The following is an 18,372-nucleotide window of genomic DNA, read 5'->3' as shown; positions in this document are numbered from 1 at the left end:
CTTCAGGGAACGGTGATGGTTTTTATCGGACTGGTGTTTTTAGACCACAGCTCATTGTTCATTTACAGGTAATGGATGAGGTTTTAATGACCACAATAACAGTGACCTTTACAAGCTACCCGTTATCAGTCACAACACAGAGGAATGCAAACTGTTAATTTAGAGATAATGAATACCTGTCAATCAAGTCTGTGTGAAACATGGTTAGACCACGATACCCGTAGTTGTACAAAAATAACCCATGAAGTGAGACCTGAAAAGAATGTCCACATTATCTACCCCCTGCTTGAATCTCCCCAGATAATTTTTATCTCAGTCGATGTCAAACCAGAACCCCAAGAGATGTAGCGCTAAGCAGACTGGCGTTAGCTTGTTGCACACTGAATTCAAATACTCTCCTTTGACATTGTGGAATAAAGGAAGTGATTTAATGAAATAGATCAGAAAATATGTATGGGAAATCCATTCTCCGACCATTTTATCAGCTATTTATTGCTCTTTGTTGGCATTTTGACGATATAAGGAAATAATTCAGGGAACAGAGGTAGTAGCTGGACGCAATATGAAAGATGATTCAGGAGCCATGGTCCGGTCTTAGCCTTTCCCGCGGTGAGTGAAGTAGCAGGGATGGCAGGCAAACTCCATAGTTATCTGTAATATTTGGTTCTCTCTCTATTCCTCTTTGTAGTCAGATTCAGTGACACGGATCACTGGTTGATGAAAGGGTGCTGTATTGCTCTTAGCTTCCCAAAATGAACCTCTCCAAACAGAGGGCAGTGGACACTTTCTTTTTCCCAGACACACACTACATTGTGCTGGGAAGAGTTCCCAGTCTTGTTCCCAGTCAAGTTTGTACATTTCTTTCATGTATGTGCTTTGTATTCTCCTTTTGACACCAGGCCTGTCATTTTGCTTGTAAATTATTAAATAATATTTTGCCTGAACACGAGCCATTGTCTTATCCCACAGGATGCTGGTGAACACTGTGAGAGTATTTTTCCTTTAAACAGATGGTTCTAGAATGGAGATCCTGCCTGAAACAAGCCCAAAAATACACCAAATCAGTCCATTTATATGACAGCGTGCTACTAATTCAGGAAATAATACTGCTAGTGTCATCCTACTGCTGGTGTCATCCCACTGCTAGTGTCATCCCGCGGCTAGTGTCATCCCGCGGCTAGTGTCATCCCACTGCTGCTTCGTGATTCTGTGTCACTTTAAGTGTGAGAGGCTGAAAGCAAAACAAGTGTGTGTCTGTGTGTGTGAATGTCCACACACGTGTCACAACCTTGTATGCGGCTGGGGGGGGGGGGTGCTCAGGTCTAGCGTCTTGCCAGAGAAATGCATGTTTCAGGGATTTCCCCCATAATTGAATTTCTCTTTCAGTGCCCTGTGAAGGCCTGCGCTTTAGTTTTCATCATCTCCCTCTCTGAACCCAAATGGGCTGCTTAATCTCAGATGGACTCTCAGCCTCTAATGACTTTACCTTCAGGTACACAGGCCTGCACGTTAAAGCACCGCCACTCCTGTCCTGCCCGCCCTTGCTAAGTGTGCAACATGCCGTTATCGTGCCATTCCGTTAAGAGCCAGGCCCTGCAGCTGGACTCAGCATAGCACTCTGGTCTCTGTCTCTGAGTGACTTGTATCGCCCTGTCTGAACCAATACGTAACGTCTGTACGGTGGAGTCACCATGAGTCACTCCGATTCGGAACATGACCACAGTTCAAGCAGGGAAAAGAGGAGCATTCTGTCAGACATTCCTTGTTCAATTAATTTTTTTATTTTATTTGTTCCTCTATGTTTATAATGTAAGGGCTATCTCAATAATTAGCACTTTAAAACACATAAAAAAATTTAAAAAATCGGGCCCTGGCCTCGCAGCACTTGTTTCAATTTCCAAAGTTCAGTTGCTCTAAACTCGCACTCAACATGATATACCCTGTTGTATTGTTGAGGGATAGCAAGTCTGTCAGCAGCGCTGGCTCATGTAACTCTGTAACTGCTAGCAGGATCAGTGTGGGGGGGGGGGGCTAACTCTGAACCACAGATCAAAGAGCCAGTGAGTAGGAGCCCCGAGCAGAGCCTCCTTTCCAGCACCTGCTCCTGCCTGGCCGGCCAAGTCAAACACATTATTCCACCAGACGCGCGCACACCACTTAATGGCTTCTGTGGGGACTCTGTGAGTGAAGGGCCATCCAGGGCTGTGTGAACTCATGGTGAGCAGGTACGACACACACACTCAAACACACACACACACACACATTCTAATAACACATTGTGAAAAATTTATATGGAGTACACAAGATAAACATACCTTCACACAAACACTAACAAAACCAGACATACAAACTTGGGAGTATCAGCTTGAGATGAAAGCCCTCACCATCCCATGTCTCTGCAATGCAGTGTTCTTGTGAGGAGAGAATGTTTATGCTTGGACTATGATCAATAATAAGCAAAGAACAAATCATCCTAAGAAAAACAGTAAACATCTGTTTTGAGACTTGGCTACCTCTGGTTGGCAATGTCAGACAGACTTCAACAAGACTGTGTCCTTTTTTTTCCATGAGCGAGCAAGTGACAGCATCTGCAATTTCTTTTTGAAAGGAAAATAAAAACAAACATTGACGCAATGTAGGGCTTGCTTAAGTGTCTTGCACTATGTTGTTTCACTTCTCAGCCTGTCAGGTGAATGTCAGTGGACCATCATGACATTTAGAGCACTCTACATATGAAATACTGGCTGTTAAAATATTACTTGAACCATGTCGGTACAAGTTCTTGTGTCAGCTTTATGATTTCTACGCAGTGACATTTATATTCTGATAACCAGACCACATGCATTCAAATAAAAGTAGTGAATTTTCAATAAAGCTGAAGACCGCAGTTTTGTTTTAATATGGCCTCTGTCCATTAGCGGATCTTATGAAACAGGTGGAATCTAGCCCTGTTACTGCGGGGATGTCCTGACTTTCAGACTCAATGGCCACAATCATTTTTACATTTGAGCGATTTAGCAGACACTTCTATTCAGGGAGGCTAACAAGAGCAACTGGGGTAACTTCCTTGATCAAGAACAAAAAGGACAGATTTTTCTCCTTAGTTACAACCAGTAACTCTAAGTACTAGGCTATCTGTTGCTCGTTTGAATTTGAATGTACCCAATTAGCAACCAACGCATAGCCAAAGGTCTTCGCGGTCCACCTTGCCAGTGGGGATCTTGCTCGGCTGCCATAAAGACCGGCTCCCCAGTGCGGCTCCTATGGGCCGCCACGTCGGTAGACTTTGCCGCCGAGCCTCTCTGCTCTCTCAATCTCAGCATCCAGCCACTAGAGACTCTGAGATCTGGCGACCACCAGAGGTCCTACAGGTATGCGTCTGCTCTCACTTCGGCCCTGAGGTTCCTGATGGTTTTACCAGCAGGAAGACGGAGCTCACCGCTTGGGGAGGACCGCCGGCAAGCCAGCACATGTGAGAGTCGGCCCCAGCAGAGGGTCCTGTCGCCAGGGCTCCGATCGCGCCTCGTACGACTTGTCCAACAAGAAGCAGTGTCCATATTTCTTACAGACGTGGTGAGACATGGCAAGGCATCAGGTAAAAGCACATAGTATCAGCCAGGAAAGTCTGTTCCATTCCTTCGCCAAACACTGCAACAGAATGTCAGGTCCTTAGCACGTTTTTTCCTACGGCACCTAGCAATGAATTGTTCAAATGAAAAGAAAGAGTAACAAAATAGCAACAGCGCCCATTCTAAATTACCTGCATGTAGACTGTGAATTGTGATCTGACCCCTAGCCATAGCCTAGGTTTCCATTACCCACCTGCACAAGTAGGTCCTCACCTGTCTTTTGACAACCTGCAGACTGCCTCCACCAGAGTCCCTGACCGTGTAACCAGATCTGACTAAAAGGTTGAAAAACTGTAATAATACCAAAAGATACCTCAGGAGGACAGGGTTTGGTTAATCACTGAGCAGAGGTAGAATATAAAAACACTATGATACAGCAGCCGTTGCCTTGGAAACCGACCTCTGCCGTCTGTGTGTGTCCATCTATCCCAGATTCCCAGATGAAAGGCTTGGGCTGCATGGGAATTCTTCTGTTTCCGTTGGAGTGGGAGGCCCTCCCCTGCCTTTTCCCATGATAGGTGGCTGGTGTGGCAGATCTGTTCCTCTCAATTGATTGCTTCCCGTGTCTCTGGACGCCATCTGAAATAGGTGGATATCATAATTTCATTTGTTCATATTCCCAGAAAACATAAAGTATGCACTGTTTTAGAATTTTCTCTTAAGAACAATTCTGTCAGGCTTGCTCTGATATTTTGAAAGCACTATGAGACTATTTAGAATATATTTACATAAACATGACTGGTTAAATAGCAGCCCCCAGCTTTGAAGGAAGAGGTCTGTTGTGATCGGGTTAACCTGGTTAAGTGCTTGTGACAAAGCAAATTGGATAACATTTGATATTATAAAAGACATGCTTGGGTAAGTGTGGATGGTAGGAACATATCACAAAATTACAGGTTTTTCCACCCAAGAATCTTCAAGCAGAATAAATGTTTTATGCCCTGTAGAGGCAGGAAAACTGGCCTTTTTGTTTGACCTTATTTTCTTCAGCCTGAGACAGAAGTAGGCTAGACAGAAATCTGACTGTGCCATTATTCCTCTGCTCACCGCCTTCTCCCTGTCAGTCTCCTACCCCCTCACCCCGCCCCAGCCTCTCACCCCACCCTACCCTCTAACCCCGCCCTACCCTCTCACCCCGCCCTACCCTCTCACCCCGTCCTACCCTCTCACCCCGTCCTACCCCCTCACCCCGCCCTACCCCCTCACCCCGTCCTACCCTCTCACCCCGCCCTACCCTCTAACCCCGCCCTACCCTCTAACCCCGTCCTACCCCCTCACCCCGTCCTACCCCCTCACCCCGTCCTACCCTCTAACCCCGTCCTACCCTCTCCCCCCTTCCTACCCTCTCCCCCCGCCCTACCCTCTCCCCCCGTCCTACCCTCTCCCCCCTTCCTACCCTCTGACCCCGCCCTACCCTCTGACCCCGCCACCTACCGACTCCTGGACTCTGCTTAGGACAATTTAGAAAATGAACTGCACGTCCTCAGGTCCCTGCAAACAATTAATCCACTTTTCCTATTACAGAACATCTAGTTGGCCTGGCAAGCTGCCCACGCCCAACAATAAGTAACTAGTGGATACTGGAACTATGTGGCATCTGCTGTGAAAGGCATGTTTTAGCTACAATTTAGTCACATATACCACTAGTGTGACACGTTGAGATGAAGCTGTCAGGATTAATTGTGAAATGTGGATACTGGCTGACCTTGGTAACAGCAAAGCGCCCAAATATTTGGCTGTGGATGATATTTATGTGTAAAAGTCAGAAAATCTTGTGTGAGATTTTAAATGTTTTTTATCTTCTGTTGAATGTATTAAACGCATAGGTTTCAGTGAGGGAAAAGTTTGCAGTGTGACTGGATGTCAAGAGCATGTATATCATGTCAGAGCATACAAAAACCTGTCAAATAGTGATATACTAGCACAACAAAACCAGAAAGACTCTCCCGAATCTATTGGGAGTTGTTGCGTTTAGCCTGGGCTGTAAATACAGTTGAATGACAAAATTCAGGAAGTGTATCAAGCTTGTTGTGACTTGATAGGGGGCAACGAAGTGTCTGTGTTTGTGGGTATGATCTTTATCCACCAGAACAAATTTGATCACCAAGCAAGTCTTTCTAAAGCATTTCTGATTCAGACAAAAACCCAAGGGCAGATTTTGAAGTTCAACCGTAATCAACCTTTCGTCTAAAGTCACATCATTTATCTCTGTGAGGAGAGTCTGTGACATTGCTGCACTATAAAAGGGCCCAGTCCCTGTGGGGTGTTGGAATTTTGATGGTCGCCCTGAGAATGGCAGGACACAATGAATGCCTTTACACAGGTCACCTCCCAGCCGTTGACCCCCAGTTCAACAAAACCCCAAAACCTTCATCCAGTAGCAAGTCTGAAAGTTGACCTTAGCACTGGTAGGACTACGTTCACACTCCCGACCTTTGTCAGTTACCACCAGCTGAGTGCCCATGCATTAAGTTCCCCTGACGTACCCCCTTACGTTCATTCTATCAATAAATCTACATCTTACCGGCCTGGTACCTCCAGGGGTACTAGTACCCCTGGTTGGGAACCACTGTAATAGTGTAGGCCAAAGTCATTTGATGCATTTTCAGTGTCTTCTGCTAATAGGGATGATTCCCAAAAGTCATTTGATGCATTTTCAGTGTCTTCTGCTAGTAGGGATGATTCCCAAAAGCTTCTGGAGCTGAGATCCAGCTAGAAACAAAGTGTCCCTCCCACGGCTTAACATCTGTGCCTCGCGGCTTGATTGATTGGGGCAGGCTGGAGGGATGTTTTTGTTTAACTATTGTTTTGTGATTAACCTGAAATTCTCTTCCTCCCTTAGAAAAGAAAGAAAGCAAGCCACACACTATCGCTCAGACACAGTATTGTTCTTAACAACCAACATTTCTGCCCTCATCATGATTTGTCTCTCTGTGTAATGCTTTTTCACACCTCGGTTATGACCCAGACAACTATACACAGACACTTAGTATTTATATTTTGCCCATCTCTATTCATTTTCAGACCAACTCCTTATTCCCTTTGGTCCATGTCAACCAGTGTTATGACTAGTGCTATGTTGAAGCAGTTCAGAACATGGCAGTTACAGGACCATGTCTGAATTCCAGTCACAGTAGCTAAGCTATTATGGTAACCTTAACTTATCTTTGTGATGAAACACATCTGAAAGACAACACTGAGCCACAAGGCTAGAGAATCAACATCTGTTTGCTAACAGGAGCTGGCGTTGCACTGAGAGTTGATTAAGCCTTTCTTTGACAGGGTGGAAATAGTTTGTCAAGCCAAGGGGTTGTCAGTCCTGGGAGGGAGTGCAATAAATACCCTGGGAATGGAGCTGAGATTTATAGCTCTGTAACCGTTTCACAGGACTACAGCCCCCAAGGGAGGGAGCATAGTCTCAGCAATAAAGTTAATTAATTAATAGGTCTAAATGTTGTCATTATCAGGCATCATTTCCACTGGTAATGAAAAGGTAGGCAACCCTTTACTTTCATCTGATCATGAGTTTGGAAGACCAGCAGACTATTATTCATGTTAAGTATGATCTAACTCATCAGCCCAGTGTAAAAGTGTAAACAGTAAAAGTCATAGATTTTTTTATTTTGTGCAAAGCGCTGTATTGGTATATTCTCTGCCATAAGTCACTTTGCTCAACATTAAGAATATTGTTCTTTTTGTCACATGTTTCTTCAAGTATTTATGACGCTTGCACACTAAGGGGCAAAGCTTGTTCCAGGAGCAGCGCAGAGCAAGGTGTGAAGGAAACTTGTGCTGGCTGCCAAGCAGTTGCAGTCGACCGGATCTCGCCAAAGACCATTTGAATGTGACTAATTGGGTTTTTCGAAAGACCTGCTGGAGGTGAAATATGTGTTCAATAAATTAAGCTACTGACAGCTGTCCTGCTGAGGTTTCTAACACTTTAGAGCAACCACTTTTGATATTGTTGGCAGGGTTATTTTAAAACTCTACAATTATATTTCATGACGAGAAACTATAGTTTCTAACGTCAACATCATGGCGCTCTAAGAAATGAGAATTAGGGAAAACAATTAATCTTATGGAGAGTCCTTTGTCCAAAATACCTCAACACAACCGTCTGAAACCATGTAATTTTGCAGGATCAAACCATTCAACATATGACACTAAGTGAAAGAAAAAATGCACACGTTACAAGGGACAGTTTAGATAAACATAGCAAATGTACACCTATAATTTGAGTCACATCCATGGAACATCTACACAGGGCGTACACTTTCTCACTTGTAAATGGCCAGTGTACTGTAACTAGGGAAACAAATGCGGTCCATTTCCTTAAAATGGCATTCCATTGTTCCATGTATTGAAATGGCTCAGGAAAGGAAGGCTTCTCATTTCATTTCCTGCTCTCACATATAAATAATCCTCTGAATGATTTTCTTTTGCTTCCCACGACAATATTGACAAAAATAGCTTGGCACACAGACTGTAGGCCTTTACAGAACCTGGATTAACAGTTTTACAATAAACTATAACTTCATCTATATGTTACAATAAACAACAGAAATGTGTCTTCACCTCCAGTACAGATGAGACGATCACAGGATCAAGCTGCAGTGCCACACCCCTGGATGGAGAACTCATTGTGGGGTTAAGAACATTGCTCGAGTGCCAAGGCCTACCTGCTCAATTCCAGACGGAGAATCAGCTACTCATCCCAATTAGATATACACATTTTACCTGGTGGAGTGGTGCCGATAATTTTTACATGAATAGACCAATACAGTAGGCATTACAGAAGCAGACGTACTACAAAACTGTTCTAAAGCAGTTACAGGCTACGTGATCTCATCACGCCCACACTTCATACACTCGGACTACGCCTTTCAAGGCCACTGAGGGCTTTCCGTCAGAAGCGACGCCTTCCAGGTGATATTCACTGTTCGGCTGTCATTCTCAGATGTTTCTACTCTTTAGTAAGTCTCGCGCTTTTCTAGCATATTTAGCTTAAATATAACTGTCAAGTCCCTTCCGGGTGTTGTTGCTTAATTTGTAGGCTAGTGGTTGAATTTCATTATCGCAAACTGTGCCGGTGGCTCACTGTTGATCTGGTAAGATGCTGGCTCCGAGTAAAAGGTCAAATAAGGGTTCTAGTTCTAGTCTATAATATTCTATCCCATGTGGCTGCAACAGTGCTTCAATTCTCAAACTAGGTCGTGCTTCTGTTACCCTTGTCCATCTCAGCTAATGTGATTTATCATGCTAACTGCACTGAAATAGCGCTCGGGAGGCGTTCTTTTGAAAGTTGCGGGTAATTGCCCATAACTATCCCCTCGATTAGACTTAATCTGTGTCTGCGAAACCGGCTCTAAAAGTGGTACAATTTCTCCTGCTCACAGCCCTAGCAGTTTACCGGATAGCTGCTCGTTGTTTGAATCCCAGAATCCCCAATTTTAACCTTATGTGATTTTCTTGTGCTTAATTAATTAAATTCAAGCAAGAACCGACATAAAAAGTTAAGGAAATTCATATATTTTACACTGCTCTGAATGCACTACCCGTGAAAGCATCTGCCTTCTTCAGAACAGGAATGTTTTGCTAGTTTACACAAGCAGCCTAATTCAGATCCTTTTTTAATTATTGTGTCAATTTACCAAACACATCGTTTTCACATTAGCGCTTCTTTTTCCAAGTTGATCTGATTGGTCAAAATACCAATTAGTGACAAAATATCAGAATGGACTAACCTGTAAACCGCAGTAAAATGTGCTGCGTTTGTGCTGACCATAGATCTGTATGTAATCTGGATTGCATTCCCACCTGTTAAACGGCCACAACCATTATTCAGAGAGTCTCTTTACGCATGGGCCCTATCCAGACGCCACATTCTTGAAAACTCAGCATTTAGGGGCCGTCCAAGTAGTCAGACGGACGCCGGTGGCTCAGCAAAGACGCGATCATGGCCTCCTTAGCACTGAATTGTACGCCTATGTTGTGTTTTATTTATTGTTCGTTACTATTTGGCAATATTTTTTGCAATGCTGATTCAGAAGAAGATGAACATGCCAAACACACGTATACAGTGGATATGTTCAACGATGCAGTCCCTACCGCTCCCCACTTTGTCATGTTCTTCGCACCTTGGTAAGTAAATGGTTTTCAAGTTATAATCTGATTGAATGGATTAGCTGCGAAAGTTGTCTGGTTAGCAGGTTGTAAAGTTATTTAGCATGTTCTTAATACTTGCTTAAGTTCGGATTTTCAATCAATGGGCGAACTTGCAGCTGGTTAGCCAGCCTAACTTTGTTTAGTTTTTTTTTTGCCGGCTAGTTAGCTGACTAACGTTAGCTAGTTAGGTAACTTAGCTATCTGGTTCATTAGCTAGGTAGTTATATAGTCGGCACAAACGCCTTTTATCTACGAATTATCCTTAAGAATTGTGTATAAACGCCTATAAAAACAAAAATCAGTTGTCAATGTAGCCTAGTTAACTTGCTGGCTAGCACGCAAACCACACATTAGCGTTAGCTAGCTTTTTTTGCGAGCTTGGGATACCGTTATTTATGTAACCTTTGTTTGAAGGTACAATTCAGCTTGGATTGTCATAATTTAACGTTTGTTTACAGACTCTGTAGTTGCATGCACAGTTCAGGTGTTACCTTAATAGTGGTGGTGGGGGGGGATCGACTCTATAGGGCAGCTAACTGTACTAGCTAACATTACATTAGTCAGAAAATATCCACTCCTGCCGCTTACGTGGCAAGCACTGGTTGACGTAACTTTCTGACATGCACCGAAGCTCTGCGTAAAGATTTCTCAAGTCTTTTCAAATGCTTCAAATATACTTGCTGTAGTTAGCCCTAAATGTCTGTCCCAATTCTGATCTTATTCCCACACAGTAGGTAGGATATACATTTTCACAAAGCTAATCTGATTGGTTAAAAAACGAATTAGTTGAAATAAGGTCAGAATTATACTACCTGTGTAAAAGCAGCTATGGGACCTATGTATTTTTGTTTGTATTGAAATGTAGTGTATAGAAACATCGTGCATCTCTCCATCGCAGCATTCGGACAATCTTTCTTGCAGCCTCCTGCCTGTCTTTCCTTGAAAGTTTATTGATGTTCAGTGTGGCTCACAACCCCCCAAAGTCGGTTACATGCAGATCAAAGAAAAATCTATTGGTGAAATCAGTCAATTAATTTAAAACTATACTCAAGCAATATAGGTATTTTGGTATCCCTGAATATATTCCTTTTGTTAATGTTTCTCTTTAAATTTCATATCATTTTGTTTTGGAAAAGTGCCCAGAGATATGCATTCTACCCCCATTTTATTGAAGAACCATGTGACTTAATATGGATACCACCAGAACATGACAATGAAACATTCAGTGGGCGTTTTGAGTTCTATATGTTTCTATAAGGCCTAGTTTAAGGACTAGTTTAACTCCTAGCTGAACTCTGGTGGTTGCCTCAAGGAAAGATGGGGAAGACTTGGAACTCATTTTTGCTGCTTTGTTTCTAGGTGTGGTCACTGCCAGAGGCTACAGGGGACATGGAATGAAATGGCGGACAAATACAACAGTATGGAGTCACCACCTGCCTATGTAGTAAAGGTGGACTGCACCCAGGATGTTAAGTTCTGCTCCAATGTCCATGGCATCAGGGGTTACCCCACGTAAGTTCAGGTAGTATTCAGTAGGGCCAAATGTTCTAGATGGTACCAGGAAAAACATAGTTCACGTGGGGCCTTCTGATTTCCGATGTTAACAAACACTTTCACATTTCGCTACCGAAGAAAACCATGTAGAACAGTCAACACTGATTACTTATTCACAGAGTCGTGACATATAGTGTAATTTTTAACTACTGGTTTTGTATTGAATCCCCTCAAATGAAGTAACCTGGGCTTTGTCAGAATAATAAATTCTTGTTAAAATTTTTTAAAAAGTCACAAAGCAAAGGGTTTTATTAGAAAACAGGACTTAAGCAAGAGGAGACACACCTAATGATGACTGCCAGTGCATTCAGTGTGGTAGTCCTCTTGCAGTGCAGAATTGTCTCACTCTTTCAACTGAGGCATGTGATTTCATTGACCCCGGTGTTGTTTAGGCTGAAGCTGTTCAAGCCTGACCAGGAGGCAGTGAAGTACCAGGGTCCCAGGGACCTGCAGTCTCTAGAGACCTGGATGCTGAACACTGTGCAGGAGGAGGCTGCGGTAAGGAGAGCTTCACCTTAGTGCCAAATGAACAGGGGGGAACGTGAATCCCTCCGTCTCATCTGAAATGTCTTCCCTTGGTTTCCTTCATCTGTGCTGGTATTACGCCCTTGGGGGAAGTTGAAAACACAACAATGTATGCGTTTCCACTATACCCTGTTATCAGAGCATGGTAAGGAACGACTAAGTGGGATTTACTTTAGACCTTCCAAAGCCTCTGAATGTAATGTGACAGTAGGCTTTCTTTGATGTGTTGTTCTGTGGTTTTGTAGGAGCCGGAGACTGAGTTGGAACTGCCTAAAGCCCCCGAGCCCAAGCAGGGCCTATATGACCTCACTGCCGGCAACTTCAAGGCCCACATCGCCAAAGGTAATGTCGGGGGAAGACTGGGACCTATTAGTAGAATACTGTTAGTCTCTTCACAGCCTGGTCCCAAGTCAGTTTGTGCTGTCCAAACAACTCTAATGGGTGGGTGATTGTTTGCAAAATTCCCAAAGGCATTCAATAAACCAATTTTTCCCAAATCCCAGTTGTAGGATTACCTAAATCTGGGTGTGGAATCCAGATTCTTCCAACTAAGCTTGTCTTCTAATACCTGAATACAACATGAGGATTCCTTTACACAATGTTGTATTTAAGTTGCTTACATAATATTTTGTGCAGTGTGGAACATACATTTGTTCAATCTGTTAAAGCAATGACGCAAACCTCTGTGTGTCATGCAAAACACATGTTTCCCGATTTGTGGACAAGAACAACAAAATGAAATGTTGTTCACTGTAATTGTCCCACTAAAATTGCAGCTCCTAAGCATGGTTTTGAGTAAAATGTTTGGGTTGGGAAGAAAAATAAATGATTCCTGTTTGGAGAAAAAAGACAGGATATGACAGGGTCGTTTTTAAGAGGAATGTTTATGGTTCCCACCTTTAAATCTTGGCAAGAACAACCGTGAGAGTTGCGTAATTGGTAGCTTTTAACCCCTATGAGCTCAGCGTTTTTTTTTTTTTTTTGTCTCACGGTCAGTAACGCAGTGGCCATTTTATAGCCGATGTAATCACCCATGTTATTTCTTAAAGTCATATCTCATTCGTGAGCCAAAATGCTGAAACCTATCAACTTGATCTAATTGTGTGTAAAGTGCTTCGTACGGACTGTGCTTTCAGACTGCAGATTATCTGAATGTACATTTCCAGTGTATGTTTGTTATATGCATGTTCTCCGGTGTTAAGTACATGGGTTTTTCTCCTCAGGGTCCCACTTTATTAAATTCTTTGCACCCTGGTGCGGCCATTGTAAAGCCATGGCCCCCACCTGGGAGCAGCTGGCCACTTCCTTCGAGCACTCCGACAACATCAAGATCAGCAAGGTTGGTGAACTTTGAACTCCGCCTGATCAACAGCTGGGGTCCTGGAGGCTGTGTTTGTCATCCGTTTACATTTGTCACAGTACAGTATCAGGACACACACGTCTGTTTGTACAATGGGATGATCCATCTCTGTGAACCAATGTTATTAATGGCTCTGCCCTGGTGTTTGCTTTGGAGTGACAGTCAAGTGGATGTTGGAAATGTCGACTTGCTCCTGCTTCTCTAGCCGACTACAGGAGTTAAATGTGAGCTGGTGTGTTGTGATTCACCAGGTGGACTGTACCGAGCACTACGAGGTGTGTTCTGAGAACGCTGTGAGAGGCTACCCCACCCTGCTGTTCTTCACCGATGGAGAGAAGGTATGTAGTTGGGTTAGGCTAGCGCTGGATATGAACTTGTCTGTGTTCTGTAATGCAGTCTGAACGGGGCCTGCCTTTTCCCCTGTTGTCTGCCCAGATAGACCAGTACAGAGGCAAGCGGGACTTGGACTCTCTGAAGGACTTTGTGGACAACCAGATGAAGGCTGCTGCTGAGAAGGAGGAAGATGAACACCCCCATGCCAACGAGATCCCAGTACCCAGTGCTGAACCCACCAAAGAAGAGGAGGAGGAGAAAGAGGAGGTGTGCTTGGGTGAAACGCATGTGCCTTCTAGATTTAAAATAATCCACATGCTATTTTAAAACTGAGCTTTGGTTAATGCTTTCTAAAGAAAAAGTAAGCATCTAACCACAACGTGTGTATTATGGTGTGTCCGTGACCTTTAGTTTAGTTTAGCATACCTGTCCAGATACTCAAAGTGAATACAATTTGGGCAGATGTTTCAGCATTAAGACCATCAATCGAGTCCAGTTAGCGTCCAATTAGCCGTCAGTCTACTGCAGACCAGGCCTCTGCTGGACACCGGTCAGCAAGAACTAGCAATTATGGGCAGGCCAGCTATTTCCTCTTACGGATGCCAAGTCCTCTCTGATAGAGCATTTGGTGTGAATGGTGACATCATCTCTCCAGGTTTAAAGGGATTGGATTTTGTACATGCCCAGTACAAAATAACATTGGTTTCCATACCTTGTGTGCAGTCTGTAGACAAGGTTGGACTGTTCCATGTCTTCAGTTCACTTTTTCTGAATGATAATGTTTTAGCATTGTGCCACACATCCTGGTTCCAACAATATACTTTTTCCCCAAATCCCCCAAAACTTAAAGTTGCATTTAGCTCTCTTAAATGTGTGACAGGAAAATTTATAGAATGAATTGTTTTTCTTGCAGTCTGGCATTGTTACCCTAACAGAGGCCAACTTTGATGAGACTGTGGCGAAGGGGTTCACGTTCATCAAGTTCTACGCTCCATGGTAAGAAAAAACTATTCTGTACGGACATATGTAGGACTTTGGGTATGTGTTCTGTTATATTAAGGCGCCTGGTACCTGTGTGAATTAGACCGATTTCTTGCACATTATTGTGGGGTGGGGGGTGGGGGGGGGGGGGTAATTGTGACATGACTAATTAATCTAGTTCCCAGACCCTTCAATGCACTAATTGTCTGTTGTAACAGTTCGTCTAATTCAACACTACTGTTGTTTGCCCCTTGGGGTTTAAGGCTGGCTGGTTTTGCTGTTGTGAAAAGGGCTTTATAAATACATTTGATTGGTCATGAGATAGGAGAGTTGTAAGACATTCCCAGTACCATGTCCATTGGCTTATTTGTCTTACACTACGAAGTAATGTTGTTCCACAACATGTTCCCCCAGGTGTCTTGTGCAACCAAGCTAGCTATCATAGCGTTAAGTGTTTCAGGCCACTGGCTCATTAGCTTGTCTTTTATAAAGAATTAAGTGGCTGGCTCAGACTTGGTGTAATGACTGTCTCACAATATTTCGATGAACTGAAGTAAAAATGACAATTTACTCAGCAAGGTCACTTCCATGGAATGATGTGGCCAACTTTGAATGGTTGTCGTGCCAGGTTCGTATGCGCTGTGTGCAACAGCCTACTTTTAAAGTAACCAACCAGTGAGCCAAATGCTGTCTGCCCATTGCATTGAGCTGCCTGTCTGAAATCTGCCTGTCATGCACTAGATAATCTTCATGACGCTGATCCTTTAGGTGTGGCCACTGTAAGAACTTAGCCCCAACCTGGGAGGACCTCTCTAGAAAGGACTTCCCTGGCCTTACTGATGTGAAGATTGCCAAAGTGGACTGTACCGTGGAGAGGACCATCTGCAACAGGTTTTCAGTAGGTGTTCCATTCTTTCTACACTAATTGTCTTGTTAACTCGGCTGAAGTTTCTGTCCGTTAATGATGGTTTGTGACATTGTCCAGATATGGACACGCCATCTTATTCTATCAACATGGGGCTCCCATAAGGAAGGAGATTATGGATACCTATAAAATTGTCTGCTTGTCTGCGCTCTAAACTGACCAGTGTGTTTGCGGCGGTTGTCCTTCCACTAGCCATAAAACCCATATAGCCAACTTGCCATGGTAAGAGACTGGTGGAGCTCATCATTTCAACCTTTATCACTGGCACGCTCTTCCAGGCCATGGAGTCCTTACCAGCAGCAGCAAGTCTGTCTTTGGACTATAGAGTTGTGGCTCCTGAGAAATGAATCCTTCGGTGACCAGCCAAGACATCCAACCAATCCAAACGGCGTTCTTTATAGTGTCTGCCTGGCAGGAGGGAACTGTGTCCCCAGTGTATTCCTTCGGTGTTGGCAGGTCTAACCGACAGGATAGGTGTGACAGCCTGTGGCAGGGCTAACAGAAGGCATCCAAGAAACACCTTATTGCTTTAGAGGGTGAGGCTCGGTAGGGGTTGGTACTGACCTGACATTTTGTCCACTGAGAGCGCCTGACTTTACCTTTCTGTCCCCCCCAGGTACGCGGCTACCCCACCCTGCTCATGTTCAGGGCCGGTGCGCAGGGTGAGGAGCATCACGGAGGCCGGGACTTGGAGAGTCTCCACGGCTTCGTGATGAAGCAGGCCCGAGACGAGCTGTAGCCCTGTCCATTCACCATCCAGCATTACCTCTCTCCTACGCCCCCCACACAGTGTATCTGACCAATGGGAGGAGTTCTCCCCCCACAATGGCTGGCTCTCTTCTCTCTCCCTCACTGTTTTTTATGTTTGTTTTTTACCGCCTCTGTGATGTCATGCCTTTGACTGAGGCCAGTCTGATTCTTTAATCCAACAGGTTGTGAAATGTGAATGTATGTCCTCCAGAGCATTTTTTGGCTCTGGAAACGAAATGTGATCGACAACCACTTTTTGCCAGCGGTACTAAATTGTTCAGACTTTAAAATGCTTAACATTATAGTCAGCCCTACTAAGGACACGACACAAGCGTTTCTATTAAATGGTGCCAGATAGTTGTATCTTAAATCGTATAATTAACCTGACAGCAATGTTGGTTTTGTTAAAGTTTATTTTGGTCTTTTAGGAAAATCATAATGATGACCAGTCATGAGACCCATCTATGTGAAGTTAGTGTAGTACAGGGGTCAAAATCCACATTACCTTTTGTGACTGAGCGTTAAGTTGACGGTACTTTTCATCCATGTCAGTGACTGCCTAACTAACTTAACTCTCAGGGAAACCCAGTTTCAGATCTCTGCCTATGCCATACTGATATCAGTCTGCTGTTTTGAATCCCCCTTATTTTACTGACTTCCCCATATGACTGGAAACGGCTAAAGGGAAACAACCATTCAGTGCTTCGTGTCAAACTGGCGCGCGAGTGTGTGCTTGGTCTTCGATGACAGTGTAAATGTACTGCAAAAACGAAATGTAAAGTTTTTCTGTTTTACATCTTTGTGCGGTTAAGAGGCTTCAGTCACGGTCTGATCCTGGGCCCCTGGGGACTAGTTACATTCGTTATACGGAATAATTGTGACAGTATGTTTGCACACTCAAGTCATGCCTTATGAATAGAAATCTTCTGGTTTGGGCCATTAAAGGAATGGAACTGTGTCCAACAGGGAAACATTTATGCAAACACTTATTTGGAATTGACGGTTAATGAAAGTAGTTATGGGCTTAGTGCATTACTCATTGTAGTGTACCATTTAGAATGTTCCAGACAAATCTTGTCCAGAACAGAGATTCGTACTGTATGCAGCACATATCATAGATTTCACCAAGCTATATATTCTATTATGTTGACGAAGGGCTTCATTCAATCTGTTGCGTCAAGGTCTGTGGTGTAGAACAGGTAGTAGTTGAAATTTTAGATTTTGCAGACATCCAGCATATTCAGTGAATGCAGTCTCTGCAAACATGGAAACGTGGCTTCAAATATCAACAGCACTAACACTGATCTTCTGCGCTACTAATTAAATGGAGTTCTAAGCCCCCATATCATGTCCAGGTGTAAACCGTTCTCCCAAGTGTCACTCCACAGCTAAGCACAAGAATGCAACATCAGCCACGATATACTTCAGGTCTGTTATCTACCTTGTGAAAAATCTGGAATGTTGTTTAGTTTACTTCAGATGCTGGGAGATAAAAAAAACCAAATACGGAAGGATAATCCACATGGTGACCAGTCAAGGCTCGTTTAGTCAGGAAGCTCCGACACTGTTCTTCTCTGGGGTGGTTGGGCTGTTGCCAGTGGTCGGTCTGTCTGTGTGAGTGTGTGTGTGTGGACGCATGCATTTGCTATGGGATGTAGGTTTCACATTCAGTGCTAAATTAAGGGAATCAAATGCATTCAGAGGCCAACCACTTATTGTCAGTAAAATCTTTATGGATAGCACATGGTCTCAGGAGTCTCCAGTGAAGAAAAGCAGTTTTTTTTTTTTCCTTATGCGTGGGTTGTAAACTGCCCATGGATTTTGTACAAAAAAATGGCAAGTTGTAACATTGAGATTTCATAATAAAATTTCTTTTTCCAAAACACAGTTTGTATTTTCAGTTTGTTTCTTTGTAATTTCTTTTTTCTTGTCTTTTTGTATTTTTTTTTTGTTGCAATAAATAAGTATTTACACAAAAGTCTAAACAAGAGCAGAAATGTGAACATCAGCTTACTGGAGGTCTGTTAAGGCACAGTGCTATACATTTTCTGCCTTTTTCCCCCAGCTAGGGTTAACAGTACTGCTTGAAAAAGCTGTTTCCACTCTTAAAGCTCACAGTTGCATACAGGTGATCTGTAAACGGAAGACCA

At 43.6% G+C, this 18,372-nt stretch overlaps 1 protein-coding gene and 1 long non-coding RNA gene across 4 annotated transcripts; one reads left to right on the top strand and one right to left on the bottom strand.

Moving 5' to 3' along the window:
* Positions 1-1,534: 1,534 nt before the first annotated feature.
* LOC109614886 lies at positions 1,535-8,995 on the bottom strand. 3 transcript variants are annotated; one of them, XR_002195874.3, is made up of 3 exons: positions 8,205-8,995; positions 3,823-4,208; positions 1,535-3,648 (listed from the first exon to the last, which is right to left on the bottom strand). It is a non-coding gene; the product is annotated as an uncharacterized LOC109614886 (long non-coding RNA). The 3 variants fall into 3 exon arrangements; XR_002195872.3 differs by having other exon boundaries at positions 3,843-4,208; XR_002195873.3 differs by having other exon boundaries at positions 1,535-3,920; positions 4,030-4,208.
* A 487-nt stretch (positions 8,996-9,482) lies between these two features.
* txndc5 (thioredoxin domain containing 5) lies at positions 9,483-18,107 on the top strand. Its single transcript, XM_010885793.5, has 10 exons — positions 9,483-9,770; positions 11,154-11,306; positions 11,741-11,846; positions 12,119-12,215; positions 13,097-13,212; positions 13,485-13,571; positions 13,669-13,833; positions 14,480-14,562; positions 15,316-15,445; positions 16,089-18,107. Exons 1-10 carry the CDS (start codon positions 9,586-9,588, stop codon positions 16,209-16,211), a joined length of 1,245 nt encoding a protein of 414 aa, XP_010884095.1. The 5' UTR covers positions 9,483-9,585; the 3' UTR covers positions 16,212-18,107.
* The last annotated feature ends 265 nt before the right edge of the window (positions 18,108-18,372 follow it).

The sequence above is a fragment of the Esox lucius genome, chromosome 21 (genome assembly GCF_011004845.1).
Source record: "Esox lucius isolate fEsoLuc1 chromosome 21, fEsoLuc1.pri, whole genome shotgun sequence".
NCBI lineage: Eukaryota > Metazoa > Chordata > Actinopteri > Esociformes > Esocidae > Esox > Esox lucius.
The sequence above is the reverse complement of the archived record's forward strand: the minus strand, read 5'-3'. Positions and strand labels throughout refer to the sequence as shown.